We start from the raw sequence: 19450 nt of genomic DNA on the forward strand, positions 1-19450 counted from the left end.
TGCGCAGACAGCTAATGGCTTGTAAGCAGGGGAGTCGATCTGTCCGTGAATATTGGACTGAGTTTACCATGCTGATTCACAGACTGAGTTGGGATTTATCGGCGGCACCCGTTCAAATGCTATTTGAAGAAGGTCTTTCTTCGGGGGTGAAAGACGAGCTGGCACGGAGCCCCAGGGCGGAGTCTATGGATCAGCTGACCAAATCTGCGCTGACCATAGGAGCGCGGCAGGAGGCAAGAGCCTTGGAGAGGCGGGAAGGGAGAGGGGAACGTTGGAAGGAGTTCCGCATTCCAGACATTCCTGAGCCAGCTTTCCCGCCGGCAGAGCCGATGGAAATCGGAACAGCGCGCGCGCGCGCATTTTCAAAAACCAGCGAGGGAGCTAAGAAGGAGGGAAAGGGCCCCCGGAAATGCTATCTCTGCCAACAGCCAGGCCACTTTGCCAGAGTCTGCCCCCAGAGGAAGGAATGGCAAGGGATGGTGGGAGCTGTTGAGGGGGGAGAAGAAGGGGGAGCGGAGCAGGTAAAAGCCAACGCCTGGTTGCCACAATTGGGGCACTGCAGCCAGGCCAAAGAGCAGTGAAAGTGCCCGTGCCAGAAGCTCCTCGACCTGCTCTGGTGATTGAAGTGTCGCTAGAGCTGCAGAATGGGCACCCCCTAAAAATAAAGGCGCTATTGGACTCAGGCAGCTCCTGCAATTTTATGAGCAAGGAGTTTGCTGCTGAACACCAGATACAGACCATCCCTTTAAGCAACCCCCTGCAGGTGACCACGATTGATGGCAGGGAGTTGTTGGGAGGAGGAGTCCGCTTGCAGACTGTCCCAATGATAATGAGGGTGGCAAGGCACACAGAACTGATAGCGTTTAATGTGGCCACCCTGGGAGGCGCTCCCATTATTTTGGGAATGAGCTGGCTAGCTCTACATGATCCGCTGGTTGGCTGGCATCAAAGAGTGGTGTCCTTTGGTTCAGCACATTGCCTAGAACACTGCAAAGGGGAGAAGGGTTCAGTAGGGGCCCAAGCCACCCTAGCAGGGACTGAAGTAATGGGGAAGGTGAAGGTACCACCACAGTATGCAGATCTCAGCGACGTGTTCAGCGAGAAGGAAGCTGACCAACTACCACCTCATAGACCCTTTGATTGTCAGATCAATTTACTCCCTGGAGCACAGCTTCCCGTGGGCAAGTTGTATGCCATGTCAGACAGGGAAATGCAGGAGTTGCGAGGGTTCATTGACAAGAACCTGAAGAGAGGCTTCATCAGAGAGTCCAAAGCAGCAGGGGGGAGCCCAGTGTTCTTTGTGGACAAAAAAAATGCAGACAAGCCGAGACTTGTATGTGATTTTAGGCGGCTGAATGCAGTGACTGAACCGGTGGCGTTCCCTATGCCCAGAATTGATGATATTTTGACCATGGTGAGGAAGGGAAAGATTTTCACAAAGCTGGATCTAAGGGGGGCGTACAACCTGATACGCATAAGGAAAGGGGATGAATGGAAAACCACCATGTTTACCCCTTTGGGGGCGTTTGAATACCTCGTTATGCCATTTGGATTACAAGCAGGCTCCGCGTGTTTTCAATCTTTTATGAACCACGTGCTGGGCCCTTTGCTCTACAAGAATTGCGTTGCCTTTCTAGAAGATGTGCGGGAGTATGTGAGAGGGTGTGAACAATGCCAAAGAGCCAAGGGGGAGAGGCAGGCGCCGGCTGGTTTATTAGAACCACTGCCCACACCTGAGAGACCGTGGGAAGCAGTGGCAATAGATTTCATGACTGATCTACCAAGGTCTAGAGGGAAAACAGCCATCATGGTTGTAGTAGACCTGTTAACTAAAATGGCCCACTTCATAGCCTGCTCACATGCGGTTACAGCAGAAGAAACCGCCAAATTGTTTGTAGAGAATGTGTTTAGGTTGCATGGCGCCCCCTTGAGGGTGGTTTCAGACCGAGGGAAACAATTTACTTCCAGGTTCTGGAGGAAGCTCATGAGCTTACTGCATGTAGAGGTTAATTTCTCGACGGCCCGTCATCCTGAAACCAACGGGCAGGCGGAAAGAGCAAATGGGGTTCTCCAACAATATTTGAGGTGTTATGTTAATGACAGAGAGAATGATTGGGTGGAGAAGCTGGCGTTGGCAGAATTTGCCTACAACAATGCAGAGAACGTGTCCACGGGGATGAGCCCCTTTTTGGCTAATCACGGGTGCCATCCCAGAGCCTTCCCAGGGGGGGAGGGGGAGAACTGGAGCGTTCCAGCTGCAGAACAGTTCGTGGAAGAAATGGAAGCGATCCATCGCCAGCTCCAACTCAACTTAAACAGGGCTAAGGAGGAATATAAGAGGCAAGCAGACAAAAACAGAAGGGAAGGTGAAAGCATCAGGGTGGGGGACCAGGTGTGGCTGTCAACCCAAGGGTTGCCATTCAAAGGAGGTTGTAAGAAATTAAGACCCAAAAGGCTGGGTCCGTTTGAAGTCATACAGCAGGTCAATCCAGTGGCTTTCAGGCTCCGGTTACCGAACCACATGAAGCTGCACCCAGTTTTTCACAGGTCGTTGCTGTCACCGTATAGAGGAGACAGTGAGGGGAGGGTCACTAGGGGACCAGCAATGGAGGAGAAGGAACACAGCTACCATGTAGCGGAGATCCTCGATTCCAGGTGGAAGGGAGATCAAGTAGAGTATTTGGTAATGTGGGAAGGGGAACCGGAGTCGGAAAACACCTGGGTTAGGGCAGAGGATGTCAATGACGAGGTTTTAATAGAGACTTTTCATCAGAGGTTCCCACGTAAACCTCAGCCTGTAGCGAGGTTCCGAAGGGAATACTTTGCCACCACCGACGAGGAAGAGGAGTTGGAGGGGTTCCCAGATTCTGAAGAGGAGGAGGATTCAGCTGGCCAGGACGACGATCGATGGAGAGAATTGTTCGAGACGTCAGAAGATGAGGAAGATTCGTTTCGGGGTTTTAGCCCTTCACCTCCCAGGGGGGAGGAATTGGGAGGGGGTGAGGGGGGCCCTGGAGGGGAGGTGGATGTCAGGGAACTGCCATCAGAGCATCAGGTGGTGGAGGGACTCAGGCAGGATGAAAGAGACTCAACTGCTGAAGCAGGGACCAGCAGGGGGAGGAGTGGGTCTCTGAGGGAATGCGAGCAGGAGGGAGGGCTCAGGGAGGCTTCCAGCGAGAACAGTGGGGAGGTATCGGAGTCTCCCATAGGGAGACCCATACCTCGCAGGAAACTGTCACGCCGTGAGTCCAGGAGACGCGTTTCCGTTAAGGAACTTCTTTGCTGGAAACGCTTCCGCAGACAGCCACTGTCGGACTCTACTAGTGACTAGAGCAGACATGTCTGAGGAGCTCCGTCACACACGGAGGTTTGTGGGGGCGCACAAACTCTGAGGGAGCACGTTTTCACGCACAAGCAGCTAATCAAACCCTCACAGATAAGATATAAAGACCTATTGGAAAATAAAACCCCTAGATGGGTGTCACCAGTGGAGGCTAATGCAGTGAAGAAACTCAATATGGAGGTCGGATGGCCGAAGTATTGGGAAATCTTAGAACAGGATGGAGACAAGTTTAAACTACAAAGTCAGGAGAAATTGAAGCACAAAGTAGAAAATTGGTTTCAATACCGCCAAATAATGGAATTTTTTAAACAGGACAGGAAAATCGGTTTCCAGGTGGAAAAATCAAAACTAGAGACCGAATTGTTAGAACCCAATACTAAGAATCTATCTAGAATGTATAACTTGCTGTTGAAATGGAACACACAGGATGAAACAGTTAAATCGGCTATGATTAAGTGGGCGCAGGATGTTGGACATAACATTATGTCAGATGACTGGGAATGGTTATGGAACACCGGTATTAAATTTACGGCATGTAATGCCTTAAAGGAAAACATTATGAAAATGGTTTACAGGTGGTACATGACCCCAGTCAAACTGGCAAAAATCTACCATTTGCCCGATAATAAATGTTGGAAGTGTAAAGAGACTGAAGGTACTTTCTATCACCTTTGGTGGACATGCCCGAGGATAAAGGCCTTCTGGGAAATGATCTATAATGAAATCAAAAAGGTACTTAAATGTACCTTTCCTAAAAAACCAGAGGCCTTTCTCTTGGGCATTGTCGGCCAATTGGTGACAAAGAAAGATAGAAATTTCTTTATGTATGCCACAACAGCAGCAAGAATACTCATCGCAAAGTATTGGAAGACACAAGATTTACCTACTCTGGAAGAATGGCAGATGAAAGTGATGGACTATATGACATTGGCTGAGATGACAGGCAGAATCCGTGACCAACGAAAAGAGACGGTGGAAGAAGAATGGAAAAAATTTAAAAGCTATCTTAAGGACTACTATAAACTTAATGAATGTTAAAATGTTGTGGTTGCCAGAAGCAAAAGGGTACAGGGATACAAGGTTAGACTATAAAAGAGGACTAAGATGATAGAGATTAGAAAGTAACAATTGGGAGTTGCTAGTTGAAATATGGACATTGGGATGCAGAGAGGGGGGGTATGGGGAAGTCCAAGAAAAGAGGTTTATGAAAATATCTTTGAAACTATTCGTGTATGTTTGTCACTTTTTGTGTTTGTTTGCTTTTCTTAAAAATGTTGTAAAACCAATAAAAATTTTATTAAAAAAAAAAAGAAATTTAGTCTGCTGAGTGCTTCGCAGATTGCAAAGAAGGGACTAAAACTGTACTATGATGCTAAAAGATGCAAGATCTACAAAGATGGAGAACTGTTTCTTACTGCCAAAGAGAAAGATGGACTGTATTTGTTGACTTTTGATCAAAGTGATTACATGAAATGTAATACTTCTGATTCTAACGAAATGTCTCTTGCAGGTGTGACCAGTGTGAGCACCAGGAAGGTGTCCAAGAAGGTCGACAGAGCTTTTCAGCGGGTGTATGCTGATGTGATTGGTCCTCTAGAACCATCTAGGGGCGGTGCAAAATATTACCTTGTGTGTGTTGATTGTTACACTAATTATTCTTGGGTTTACTTGATGAAGAAACCGCAGGAAACTTTAGAAAAGTTTCAGGAGTTTTGTGACAAGGTTAAAAGTATGCATGATGCTAACATTGATTGTCTTTTCACAGATGACAAGCCAGTTTTCTTTTACAGGATTTCCAGAGGTTCCTGGATGGAAAAGGGATAAGACACAAACTTGCTAGTTCCGAAGAAGCATGGAAGAAATGTGTCTGTGTTAGGGTGAACAAAGAATTGCAAAAGGGAATGCATGCGCAATTGCTGAGTTCACATTTGCCACATGAATATTGGGCCGAGTCGCTAGCGTCCTATCTTCATGTGTGGTTGAGAAAAGTCTCAACAGAGTTGGGATGTTCTCCTTTTGAGAAGCTGTTTAATAGAAAACCTTCTGTTGCCTATTTTAAGGTTTTCGGGTCTCACGTGAGAACAGAAGCTCCAAGTGGGGTAAAAAATGCCAGAGGCATCTTTGTGGGTTATGAAAAAGGTCTCTACAGAGTAATTTTGTCTGAATCTGGTCAGGTGATTCTCACAAAGTTTCTAGAGAGTGCTCCTGAACGGGAGAGAGTGATTGTTCACACATTTTCCACAGATGATTCTGATGATGATGATGATGAGTTTGATCTTATTGAGTTCAGTGGTACTGATGATGATGACACTGATAGCTCAGACAGCTCAGTTGTCACAGTCATTGAGAGGAAATCTCAAATAATGACTAGACCCTCAGAAGAGGAGGATAAACCACTGATTAAGCTTAGTACTGGTTCTCCAGAGAGTTCAGAGGCTGAACCAGAAAGCAGAGAAGAGCAGCAGCTCTTACGAAGGTCTGAGAGAGCAACGAAGGGTGTACCACCCAAGAGGTATTCAAAGGAGTTTGCTAACCTTGCATATGTTGCTGTTGTAAACGATCAAGGACAGATTGAAGCTGTGTCTGAGTCAGAGACAAAGGCACAACAGAGAGTTGTTAACCAAGAAAATGTGAAGTCACACAACCAGAGAGGTACATTGGTAAAACCAGTGGCGGGTAGTTCCAAGGGTGGAACTGAAACAACAGGGGAATGTTATAAGTATAACAACTGTTTGTTTTCTTCTCTGGATGACGCTTTGCTCGCAGCACGCATTGATACTTTAGGGGGAGTATGTTACCATAAAGCACCAATGCTGCAGCAAGCAAAGGCTCCAGCAGCTCAGTCAGCTGCTTGTGGCTGGAAAGCCAAACAGGATGTTTGTGACTGTCGCCATGGAAACAAAGGGGCAGTCCAATCTGAACTGAGCACCGGATGTTAGCTCAGTGTGTGTGTCATATGACCTGTACTGGAAGTACATGGGAGGAGTTTCTTCTTGCTGTTGTCGAGTGCAGACGTGTTTCTCTGTACTGATATGAGAGACAGAAATAAAAGATGTAAATAGTTTTCTGTCTGCTTCTTTCCCCTCCTTGGGGACACCAAAGGGGAGAGAGGGTGAACGGTGTGTTCCTCTCACACATCTGAGATGAATCGCCGGGACCTCGCCTGCTTATCAGCAGAGTGGAGACGCGGGGAGGTCGACAGGAATATCTGCCGGTGCCTACGCTGTGGCACATTCCTCTGACCCATGCAGAATTCCAACACTTTTGTGATGGCAGCACGTGCTGTATTTGGCTGACACAAAACTAAAGTTAATTATTTTTTTGCTTGTTCGCTGTGCAAGTAAATATTTTAATAGTCCATAGGGGAGCATCTGGCAGAGACGCAGCTAACTAACCTCAGGGTACAGAACTGTTTTCTCCCCTCAAAGGTGTACTCTTCCTTGAATGAACAACTTGGAAGTTTTGCTTAGTTACCAAAAGTGGCTCCATGCATAAAATCATCTATGATCGTTTTCAGAAAACTGAGGCCATGTGGTTTGCTCATACAAAAATATTGCATTTAAGACAATACTTATTTCATTTGTATACCACCTTTCTGCCAAGGCACCCAAGGCAGTTTAAAATTTAAAGTAATAAGGTAAATGATAACATGTAAAATTGGGGTGAAGGAAATCAGTCGGACTGGAGCAGAATCTGATGCTGTCTGTACCTGCCTTCCTTCCACTCTTCCTCCTCCTCCGCTGTGAGAAGCCAAGTTACAGGGAACCAGGCAGAGGGCCTTCTGGGTAGTGGCACCCACCAGATGTCAAAGAGAAAAACAACTACCAGACTTTTAGAAGACATTTGAAGGCAGCCCTGTATAGGGAAGCTTTTAATGTTTAATAGGTTATTGTATTTTAATATTCTGTTGGAAGCCGCCCAGAGTGGATGGGGAAACCCAGCCAGATGGGCGGGGTATAAATAATAAATTATTATTATTATTATTATTATTATTATTATTATTATTATTATTGACAGGAAAGTCATGCCTATGATCTTGGAAGTCTCATGGGTCATTTGCTCATGCAGGTTGTCATTTTATGAATATGCATGATTGCTCTGGCCCCAAGTCTTCGTATTTAATGGGGAATTGACTTGGTTTGCAATGGATCTAATCAAATGTTTTCTGCAGGGAGGCCAATGGGACACTTCATTACAATTTCACCAACCTAGATAACTTCATGGATCTTCTTTGGGAAAACAAGCTACGTCCAGGTAAATCTAATCACTTTTTTTAAATAAAAAAAATACTGCCAATTCTAAGCTCCGTTAAACAATGTATAGCTTAAGTTGTTTGGAGTTCTGTACAGTTCTTTTCCTTTCTTTGAGAACAGCAGAAATTTAACACGCCAATGTTAAGTTAAACTTCCACCAACTTTAATGAGCATGGGGCAAGGGCAAATTGTGAGTTTCTGCAATTTCTGCAATAATGTAAGCACTGAAGTGTAGGCTCCCAACTCAGCTGAATGGTGTCCTTTTACTTCGGAACTCAAGGGAAACGCATGGCTTGCCAGCAGTACATGGGAAAAGGATCTAGGGGTTTTTTTAGCTGAGAAGTTTAACATGAGTCAGCATGTAATGCAGCAGCAAAAACAGATAATGCTATTCACGACTGCATCAACAGAAGTATAGTGTTCCGATCAAGGGGAGGAATAGCTCTGCTTTATTCTGCCTTGGACACAGGAGTCCTGTGTCCTGCACTGGATGCGACAATAGAAGAAGGATATTGACAAGATGGAGCATGTCCAGAGGAAGGCAACCAAGATAGTCAAGGATCTGGAAACTAAGCCTTAGGAGGAACAATTGAGGGAGTTGGGTATGTTGAGCCTGGAAAAGAGACTGAGAGGAGAGATGGTAGCAGTCTTCAAATATCTAAAGAGCTGGAGCAAGCTTGTTTTCTCCTGCTCTGCAGGGTAGGACCCAAAGCTTCAAGTTGCAGGAAGGAAGATTCCAAGTCAACATCAGGAAGAACCTTCTAACAGTAATAGCCGTTCAACAGTGGAATGGTCTCTAGAAGGTGGTGAACTCTCCTTCCTTGGAAGTTTTTAATCAGAGTTTGGATGACCATCTGTCATGGATGCTTTAGTTAAGATTCCTGCATTGCAAGGCTTTGGACTTAATGACCCTTGGGGTCCCTTCCAACTGTAGAATTCTATGCTGTCAGGGGCTGGACTGAGGAGGAATGGTGGGGACCGCCCCGGGCCCCTTCCTGACCTTCCCAAGAATAGGAGGACAGTATAGATTTAGAGTACACAGGTGGTGCTGTGGGTTAAACCACAGAGCCTAGGGCTTGCCGATCAGAAGGTCAGTGGTTCGAATCCCCACGGCGGGGTGAGCTCCCATTGCTCAGTCCCTGCTCCTGCCAACCTAGCAGTTCGAAAGCACATCAAAGTGCAAGTAGATAAATAGGTACCACTCCGGCGGGAAGGTAAACGGCGTTTCCGTGCGCTGCTCTGGTTCACCAGAAGTGGCTTAGTCATGCGGGCCACATGACTTGGAAGCTGTACGCCGGCTCCCTCGGCCAGTAAAGCGAGATGAGCGCCGCAATCCCAGAGTCGGCCACGACTGGACCTAATGGTCAGGGGTCCCTTTACCTTTACCTTATAGAACATTGGTTTGCAGAAGGCCATAGTACAGCGGCTGCAGAGGGGCAAAGTTGGGAAATAATTGGGAGAGGAACAGCAGAAAGAAGAAGCACCGGGGGAGAGACAGCTGACAAACTCAATGCCTTTGGAAAGCATTCCTGATACCTCCTCTCCCAGGACCAGGCATGCATTGAGAGTAGTAGGACAGAGAGCTCAGAGGCAGAAAGCTCAGATCGGCCGGTGCAGGGATAACGTAGAATAGGAGAGACGGAGCAGGTTGGATTTCAGTCAGAGCAATGCCATTATTTCATAGAGACTGCATTCCTTCGTCTCTCTCTGTGAATACTGAATAAATTATGTGGTAAGAACTCTTCTCGTTTATCTGCTTCTTGGCTGCCACCGGGGGAGGGATCTGATTCTCTGAAGCCTGACATATACTTATATCCTGCCCCTTCTCTCAAAGGAGCCCTAATCCACTGAGAGTATTTGTATGATCAAATGGAAAGGTGTCATGACTTGGACCCAAAGAGCCATCTTAGATGCGCCCAATAGATTTGGTAACCTTTTTTATAAAACCCTGATTGTCTGAACCCGCACCCTGTGCCTTTATCACCATTTGTTTAGCTCTTTCCTTTCTCTCTCTTCTTTGCAAACTGCCAAAGTCATGCAGAGAATGGCTGGGCCCTGCAGCCAGACTCCCCCATCGCCTAACCATGTTCACGGCCACATAGTTCTTTGGCTCTTGGCCATGGCGCCCAAGCGCAGACCAACGGGTGCTTGGCACCTCTCAATTCAAAAGCACTGAACAGGTTTGTGTGGGTTTTCCTCCCCCCTCAAACTCAGGATTCGAATTGATGGGAAGTCCCTCGGGATACTTCACTGACTTTGAAGATAAAAGGCAGGTGATACAATGGAAGGACCTGGTTACACAGTTGGCCGAAAGATATATAGGTGAGTTAACAAAATTTTAATTTGTCACCTCAGCATGTCCACAAACACGTCTTAAAGGGCAATGTCCAGGGGAAATGTGTTTTTTTAAAAAATAATCCTTGAACCTTTCTTTAAATGACCCTAAGTTAGTGTGCCTCATGGCTTATAATTTACTAAATTGTGTACGATTGCAGTTTGGTGGCCAAGAGAATATCAACAGGGGATTCCACAAGCAACTATAGTCGTACCTTGGAAGTCGAACGGAATCTGTTCTGGAAGTCCGTTGGACTTCCAAAATGTTCGGAAACCAAAGTGTGACTTCTGATTGGAAGTCGCAGAACCTGTGTCGGACGTTCAGCTTCCAAAAGAACGTTCGAAAACCGAGTTTCGATCGTTCAAGAGCCAATTTGTTCGGGAGCCAAGGCATTTGAGATCTAAGGTACGACTGTATAGGGCATCAAACTTCAAGGCAAGATTAAAAATTAGACGAGGAATGCTCTAGAGCAGTGTTTCCCAACCTTTTTTGGGCAAAGGCACACTTGTTTCATGAAAAAAATCTCGAGGCACACCACCATTAGAAAATGTTTAAAAAATTAACTCTGTGCCTATATTGACTATATATAAAGTAACTCTCTTTAATAGAATCAATGAAGGCATATTCTACATATGTAGCTGAAATAGTCGAAAAAATTCTGAGTTGTAAGAATGGGCTTGTATCATGCCAGATGGGGAAAGGTCACTTTTTACTTATGTAAAAAAAATAATAAAAAAATAGTAACAGCATAGAAGGTAATGGTTAGGCTAGCATCCCTCTTCCAAATATGCTAGGTTTTTATTTGCAGGGACTGTTCTACATGGGAAAGCATTCAGCACTGTCATTCTCCCATCTGCCATCTGAATTGGTACTATTCTGGGTCAACTTACTCTGCTGCATGTGTAGATGAAAATGGCACCAAGTGTGGGGGAGGGGGCAGAACAGGTTTCAGATACAGGATATTAAACATACACGTACTTCAGACTGAACTGGTTGCTTGCTTTGCAAGTTTTCATTTCCCAAATGACTGCCTTGGCAAGTGCAATACCTACCAGGCTCAACGCTGGTCTCGCGCTGCCGCTTCCCGCGCTCTGAAGGACCCGGGAGGAGGAAGGCGTGAAGGGAATCCCGAAGGCGCGAAAACCTCGCGCATGCGCAGGCCTTCCGCCTGCGACAGCCCAGTAGGCCGGCCGAAGCGAGCGGCGATGGGATGTGGGAGGGAGCTCGCTCACCGCCCCGCGTGTGCCTATGTGGGGCACGTTACAGCCCCGTGACGTCAGCGCCACGCAGGCAGCCAGGCAGGCAGACGGCGAGAGCCCCGCGCTGGGCGGCCTCTCCTTGCCGCCACTGCCCCGCCTCTCACCGCCCGACTCGCTCGCCTCCCTCCCACGGCACACCAGGCAACGTCTCGCGGCACACTAGTGTGCCGCGGAACACCGGTTGGGAAACACTGCTCTAGAGCAGGGTTTTACAAACTTGGGTTTCCAGATGTTTTTGGGCTACAATTTCCATCCTTCCTGACTATTGAGTTGTAGTCCCAAAACAGCTGGAGACCCAAGTTTGGAAAACCTCTACAGCATGGGTGGGGAACCTTTTGGGGGATAGAACCAGAAAAAGTAGGGGAGTTTTTTCTTCCTGCCACCCCCTTTGCAACTTATCCTGTAAATCAACATCCAGCCCATACACTGGGCCCTGTCACAGAATACTAATCTGTGGAAGTGGCATCTGTCCTGGATTGTGGGTGGGTGGGTGGGAACATGCCCCCTAAGGGCAGAAATTCCTCTTAAAGGAATAAGAGGTGGTTTGGGACAATAGCCTTTCCGCTGAGATTTCCGTGTGCGGCTAAATGAAAGTCTACTGCTTAATATGACAAAGATGTAAATTAATGCAGATTTGATTTCCAGAACGCTATGGACTGAAGCATGTTTCTAAATGGAATTTTGAGACTTGGAACGAGCCAGATCACCATGACTTTGACAACGTATCCATGACAGTTAATGGTAAGCTGCTTTTGAATCCTCCTAGTTTTTAACTGTGAGCAGAGTGGGGAAAGTTCAGAGATCAGGGCTAATGAAAACAAGATAAAGAAATGTTCCGTTTTAAACCCTGTAAAAAGCTCAGCACAAATTGCCATCTCACAGAGATATTTTTTTCGTCATTCGAGCTCTTAAAAGCTAAATCAACACATGCAAATTACCGAACTGGGCACTGGGGTTACAGCAGGAATGTTGCCTAGGAGAAACTAAGTAAATTATAGAAATAAAGTGTTTTATAGCAACACTGTGGTAATATTCTTTGCTTAGCCATTTTTCAAAACCATAAATCTTTTGACCTACCATGTTGCTGAGAATGGAACTATGGGTACCTCAGGTTGCTGTTGGCATCTGCCTCGAGAGACAATGGAGTGTGCCTTTGGGGGTGAAGTCAAACTGCTGCATTAGCAGCATCAATGAGTCCTCCTTGGTGTGCAAGCCTGGGCAGTGTAAGTTGAGGTCCTGAGCTGCCCGGTTGACAAGACCCACCACTTGGCCCCTGCGATGGGGTCCAAAGGAAAGCAGAGCAATACGTTTGGCACCAGCTTGGCTGCAGGAGTTGCAGGAAGGAGGCATACAAGGCAACATCCAACCACCTTAGGGACTCAGAATCTTTGTCTTTTAGGTACCACAATACCCTTCCTTGTGTTTGTGCTAGCAGACAAACACGTATACATGTATCCAGGCTCACTACAATTATGACGTGGTGGCGCTGTGGTCTAAACCACTGAGCCTCTTGGGCTTGTCAGTCAGAAGGTCAGCGGTTTGAATCTCCGCAACGGGGTGAGCTCCCGTTGCTTGGTCCCTGCTCCTGCCAACCTAGCAGTTCGAAAGCATGCCAGTGTAAGTAGATAAATAGGTACCACTGCAGCGGGAATGTAAACAGCGTTTCCGTGCGCTCTGGTTTCCATCATGGTGTCCTGTTGCGCCAGAAGCGATTTAGTTATGCTGGCCACATGACCCGGAACGCTGTCTGTGGACAAACGCTGGCTCTGTCAGCCTGAAAGCGAGATGAGCACCGCAACCCCATACTTGCCTTTGACTGGACGTAAACATCCAGGGGTCCTTTACCTTTTACAGTTATGAGGGGTAGAAACACGCTTTAAGAATTCTGTGTGTCAGGATTACGTTGCAGCTACTGGAATCTTCAATGGGTGTCTATAGCCCATATCATGAGCTGCTCAGATAACTAGACCTCCTGCTTATCTAAGCAGTCCATAATTTGTTGATTTTTGCAGAGTAAATGCGGTACATTATGGCCTTCTTTGCCCTGTTTCACTCCAGTATGTTCTGAAGAAACGAGACATTTTCCTCTCCTTGGAGCTAGATATTACTACTGAAACACTAGGCCTATTGTTGACTGTTCAATTTTGCTCCTAGGATTTCTCAACTACTATGATGCTTGCTCTGAAGGTTTAAGACAAGCCAGTTCTCAGCTGAAATTTGGAGGTCCTGGAGACTCCTTCCACCCATTCCCAAAGTCCCCCATGTGCTGGAGCCTCCTGTGTCACTGCCACAATGGAACTAATTTCTTCACTGGAGAGACTGGCGTCCGGCTAGACTACATTGCCATGCATAAGAAGGTCAGCTTCCTGCTCAATTTGCTGTTGAAATGTGCCTGTCCCAAGTTAAGTGTTCACATTTAATTGCCTCTTGTGCACTAAAAAAACACACCACAACTTGCTACGTGGTGCAAAGATTCTGAATTGAATTCAAACGTTGACAACTGCTTCTTGCAACAGTTTGTTTTTTTTAATTCCACATAGCATCTGTACACCACTTTAGAAAATCCCAGGTGCTTCAATTACATGATCTAGTTGTTATACTTGGTGGTGCTGCGGTCTAAACCACTGAGCCTCTTGAGCTTGCCAATCAGAAGGTTGGTGGTTCGAATCCCCGCAATGGGGTGAGCTCCTGTTGCTCTGTCCCAGTTCCTGCCAACCTAGGAATTTGAAAGCACATCAGTGCAAGTAGATAAATAGGTACTACTGTGGAGGGAAGATAAACAGCATTTCCATGTGCTCTAATTTCTGTCATGGTGTCCCATTGCACCAGAAGCGGTTTAATCCTGTTGGCCACATGACCCGGAAAACTGTCTGTGGACAAATGCCGGCTCCCTCGGTCTGAAAGCAAGATGAGCACCACACCCATAGTTGCCTTTGACTGGACTGAACCGTCCAGAGGTCCTTTACTTTTTTATAACTGCCTTGTGAAATAGGCTATCTATCAAATAAATAACAACAGCTCTTCCCACAGGGAGCTGGGCGGTCGCTGTACATCTTAGAACAAGAAACTGAAGCAGTGGGACAGATCCAGAAGCTCTTTCCCACGTTCACCTCTGTGCCTGTATACAACGACGAGGCAGATCCGCTGGTGGGATGGTCAGTTCCGCAGCTGTGGAGAGCGGATGTCACCTATGCGGCCATGGTGGCTAAGGTAGACTTGAGCTGCGTCGCTTTCTGCACCTCTACCATCTCTTCTGTTGCTCCGGTGCCCATTCTCATTTGTTTTATCTCTATAGGCCTCTGTTTAAACATAGGTGTGATTTCTTTAGCGTATCACCTCTCCTGTCAAGGCTCACAATGAATTCCTTCTTCTGCAGAAGCCTTTGAATTTCTTGGCCCACTGGTGTAGCTTATAAACAAGTAACTTTTTTGGCAGGCAGGTGGAGAAAAAATCCCTGTGAAGCCTATGAATTTCGTGGTTCAATGAGGTATCTTATACAGTGGAACCTCTGTTGTCGAACGTAATCCGCTCCAGAAGACCATTTGACTTCCAAAACGTTTGACAACCGAGGCGCAATTGCCGGTTGGCAAAAGCCATTGAAAAAATGGAGAAACGTGCCTCAGAAGCCGTTTGACTTCCAAGACATGTTAAAAAATGGAAGCATTCATTTCTGGGTGGTCGGCGTTCGGGTTCCAAATTTTTCAGCTGTTGAAGCGTTCAACAACTGAGGTTCCACTGTAAACAAGAACTTTGTTTTTTTTGGTGCAGGGAGGAAATATTCTTGCGAAGGTCTCAGAAAATACCACACGAATAGGCTGAGAATTCTTATTGGACAACTCCCTTGTCTACAGTCATACCTCGAGTTACAGCCGCTTCAGGTTGCTTTTTTTGGGTTACGGACTGCCCAAACCCAGAAGTACCGGAATGGGTTACTTCCGGGTTTCGGTGGTCAAGCATGCGCAGAAGCGCTAAATTGCACTTTGCGCATGCGCAGAAGACCAAATTGCAAGCCGTGTGTGCGTAGACGCGGGTTGCGAAAGTGGATCACATTCGCCACCCGAGTGTCCATTGTACTGGAGCTGAACAGGCACTCAATGGGTCTGATGAATATTATGTCAGTACCTCAGAAATGGGATGCGGGTGGCGCTGTGGGTAAAACCTCAGCGCCTAGGACTTGCCGATCGCATGGTCGGCGGTTCGAATCCCCACGGCGGGGTGAGCTCCCGTCGTTAAATCCCACCTCCTGCCCACCTAGCAGTTTGAAAGCACCCTTAAGTGCAAGTAGATAAATAGGTACCGCTTTATAGCGGGAAGGTAAACGGCGTTTCCGTGTGGTGCTCTGGTGCCGGTTCGCCAGAGCAGCTTCGTCACGCTGGCCACGTGACCCGGAAGTGTCTGCGGACAGCGCTGGCTCCCGGCCTCTAGAGTGAGATCAGGGCACAACCCTAGAGTCTGTCAAGACTGGCCCGTACGGGCAGGGGTACCTTTACCTTTACCTCAGAAATATCATTACGTATAGCATATGACTGGTGCACCATCTAATGGAGAGAATGGACACTTGCAGCTAGTGATTTTGCAATCACATTGATATTTAGGCCTCTGAGAGTTGCTTCTCTTCATCCTGTGATCTAATGACGAAAAAATCCACTGATAAAAATTAGCTTTAACTGTGGTATGTGACCTCTGGCTCAGTCCTAGGTGCCGCATCACCACTGAATTATGGGAGAATGTTGCTTTCACCCTCAGACCTGCTTATATAGGGCAGTATATAAATTCAATTCATCATCATCAAAAAGAGAGGCCAATTTGTTGAATCTTATACTTGCGCGTTGGAGATTTGTCATCTCCAGACTTTCTGGCAAGCACTGGAAGGGAGCAAGGATCTCCTTGATGGGATCATTTGACTTAAGGATTAGGTTCAGGGCCAGCCCAAGGCATTTTGGCACCTGAGGCAAACTGCAAAGTGGTGCTCCCCTCCCTACTAGGGAAGAAGGGGGTAAGTGAAGGTCTACATTGGGAAGACATGGGGAAGAAAGATTTACATCAGGATCTGCTGTCCTTATGGATGCTGCCACTTGAGGGGGATCTCCTGGCCTGGCCTTGTGGGTTAGGATATTCCTCTGCCACAATATCCAGCACATGGACTGCTGACTTCTGGCCTCACAAATGTCTCAATCCAGCCTTGGATGAGTTTGGTTCACACATTCCCCTGAAAGTCATTAAGGGTTGAGTGGGCAAATGAGGAGAAATCAAGTCATCTACGTGCATGTGTGAACCAGCCTTTACTTCACCTCTTTTAAGCCTCCTCACCCCTAAATTTCACCATCAAACCATGCTTGCCTGACTCCCCTAGTAGTAGTAGTAGTAGTAGTAGTAGTAGTAGTAGTAGTAGTAATAATAATAATAATAATAATAATAATAATAATAATAATTTATTATTTCTACCCCGCCCATCTGGCTGAGTTTCCCCAGCCACTCTGGGCAGCTTCCAATCAAGTGTTAAAAACAATACAACATTAAATATTAAAAACTTCCCTAAACAGGGCTTCCTTCAGATGTCTTTTAAAAAGACGACAGCTGCTTATTTCCTTCACATCTGGTGGGAGGGCGTTCCACAGGGAGGGCGCCACTACCAAAAAGGCCCTCTGCCTGGTTCCCTGTAACCTCACTTCTCGCAACGAGGGAACCGCCAGAAGGCCCTCAGAGCCTGGACCTCAGTGTCCGGGCTGAATAATGGGGGTGGAGATGCTCCTTCAGGTATACAGGACCGAAGACATTTAGGGCTTTAAAGGTCAGCACCAACACCTTGAATTGTGCTTGGAAACATACTAGGAGCCAATGCAGAACTCTCAGGACCGGTGTTATGTGGTCCCGGCGGCCGCTCCCAGTCACCAGTCTAGCTGCCAGATTCTGGATTAATTGCGGTTTCCTGGTCACCTTCAAAGGTAGCCCCACGTAGAGCGCATGGCAGTAGTCCAAGCGGGAGATAACTAGATCATGCACCACGCTGGCGAGACAGTCCGCGGACAGGTAGGGTCTCAGCCTGCGTACCAGATGGAGCTGGTAGACAGCCGCCCTGGACACAGAATTAACCTGCGCCTCCATGGACAGCTGTGAGTCCAGAATGACTCCCAGGCTGCGCACCTGGTCCTTCAGGGGCACAGTTACCCCATTCAGGACCAGGGAGTCCCCCACACCCGCCCGCCCCCTGTCCCCCAAGAACAGTACTTCAGTCTTGTCAGGATTCAACCTCAATCTGTTAGCTGCCATCCATAGTTAACATCATGCGCAGGCCTTTTTGTCCTGAGTCCTTGAACCGCTGGGAATATTCAGGCCTAGACAGAGTATCTCCATGGCACACTCCTGTTCTCCAGCTTTGTGAGGTTTATGGGTCAATGGAATTTACTTACTTTCTTACTTCTTTTTGAATATTTTTGTTGACTTTGAGATGATAGGCAGTCAGCGCACGTGCCGACAACAAATATTGAGCAACAGCAAACTGACGTTAATTAACTTGGAGCTTCTTTGGCTCCCGGCTGAGGCATCTCCAGAAGCATCACTCCAAAAAGAGGCATTCATTTCTGGATGTGTGAGACCAGTGGATAGTTTCTGAGTTGGCAATGAGACGTTTTATTTATTTGAACGAGCATATACTGCTTTTCAAGTTTGTGAAGATCTACCAAAATGTTTTAACTCGATAAAACCACAAAACAAGATACAGCTGAGGTGGCTTATATCTCCTCCAACTGCCACCAGGGGGCCACTGAAGGACCATTTTTGGCCCTGAGAGGAAGGGAAGAGAGCAAAAAGACAGAAGAGCCTGGGGAGATGTTCAGTATCTCTAGCTCCTGGTTTTCCAGCTGAGATGGCTCCATTGAACACCTGCCACCAGAGGGCCATCTTGGCCTAATGGGAGGAAATATCAAGCTCTTTAAAAAAAGGAAATATTGTTTCATCTCTCTTTTCCCTTTAACGTAAACTGCTTTGTGCACGAGGCTCCCCTGAAAAGCGTTACAGTGGTACCTCGGGTTACATACGCTTCAGGTTACATACGCTTCAGGTTACAGACTCCGCTAACCCAGAAAGAGTGCTTCAGGTTAAGAACTTTGCTTCAGGATGAGAACAGAAATCGTGCAGCGGCGGCAGGAGGCCCCATTAGCTAAAGTGGTGCTTCAGGTTAAGAACAGTTTCAGGTTAAGAACGGACCTCCGGAACGAATTAAGTACTTAACCCGAGGTACCACTGTATACTGATACCTTAAATAAATAAATGGAAGTCTAAAGCCACCAGAACGTCCCTGTCTGCACACCCTGTTGCTGCCGCCCTGTGCCCAGGTTACGTTTGCTAACTCACCGAGGTGTGAGAAGTAGGCGAGGAGACAGTCTGGCTGCCTTTTGCCGAGGGAGCATTTGATTCTCAGAATGTGCCCTTGTCTTTTACCCGTACAGTCATACCTTGGAAGTCGAACAGAATCCGTTCCGGAAGTCCATTCGACTTCCAAAATGTTCAAAAAACCAAATCATGGCTTCTGATTGGCTGAAGGAAGCTCCTACAGCCAATCGGTAGCCGCGGAAGCCCCATTGGATGTTTGGGTTCCAAAAGAATGTTTGCAAACCAGAACAATCTCTTCCGGGTTTGCGGCGTTCAGGAGCCAAAACGTCCGAGTTCCAGGGCGTCCAGGATCCAAGGTACAACTGTATAAGCAAAGGAACGTCATTACAGTGGTACCTCGGGTTAAGTACGTAATTTGTTCCGGAGGTCCGTACTTAACCTGAAACTGTTCTTAACCTGAAGCACCACTTTAGCTCATGGGGCCTCCCGCTGCTGCCGTGCCGCCGGAGCACGATTTCTATTCTATTTTATTATTAAGTTTTTTTACAACACAAACACACACACTCATAAGACTAAACAAAATAATAATAATAAACAAGCAGCGAAAAACAAAAACGTAAAAAGAAAAAGAAAAAACAATGTCAAAGTACAGTGGTACCTCGGGTTAAGTACTTAATTCGTTCCAGAGGTCCGTTCTGAAACTGTTCTTAACCTGAAGCACCACTTTAGCTAATGGGGGCCTCCTGCTGCTGCCGTGCTGCCGGAGCCCGATTTCTGTTCTCATCCTGAAGCAAAGTTCTTAACCTGAAGCACTATTTCTGGGTTAGTGGAGTCTGTAACCTGAAGTGTATGTAACCTGAGGTACCACTGTAATTCCTGTGGTGAGAAATCAAACGCTGCACTTGGTGGCCTTCACTCCATGGCTGAT

At 46.9% G+C, this 19450-nt stretch overlaps 2 protein-coding genes across 3 annotated transcripts in view; one reads left to right on the forward strand and one right to left on the reverse strand.

The window, feature by feature from the left end:
- Positions 1–19450, forward strand: part of IDUA (alpha-L-iduronidase) — a 76292-nt gene that overhangs the window by 39149 nt on the left and 17693 nt on the right. For both annotated transcript variants that reach the window (XM_081176491.1, XM_081176492.1), the window contains 5 exons: positions 7515–7597; positions 9811–9918; positions 11836–11931; positions 13345–13547; positions 14221–14400. In XM_081176491.1, coding sequence (XP_081032617.1) covers positions 7515–7597; positions 9811–9918; positions 11836–11931; positions 13345–13547; positions 14221–14400 — 670 coding nt within the window. The remainder of the gene's footprint in view (positions 1–7514; positions 7598–9810; positions 9919–11835; positions 11932–13344; positions 13548–14220; positions 14401–19450) is intronic.
- SLC26A1 (solute carrier family 26 member 1) overlaps positions 1–19450 on the reverse strand; it is a 64647-nt gene that overhangs the window by 33745 nt on the left and 11452 nt on the right. The window lies entirely within an intron of this gene.

The sequence above is a fragment of the Podarcis bocagei genome (assembly GCF_964188305.1).
Source record: "Podarcis bocagei genome assembly, chromosome: 17".
Taxonomy (NCBI): Eukaryota; Metazoa; Chordata; class Lepidosauria; order Squamata; family Lacertidae; genus Podarcis; species Podarcis bocagei.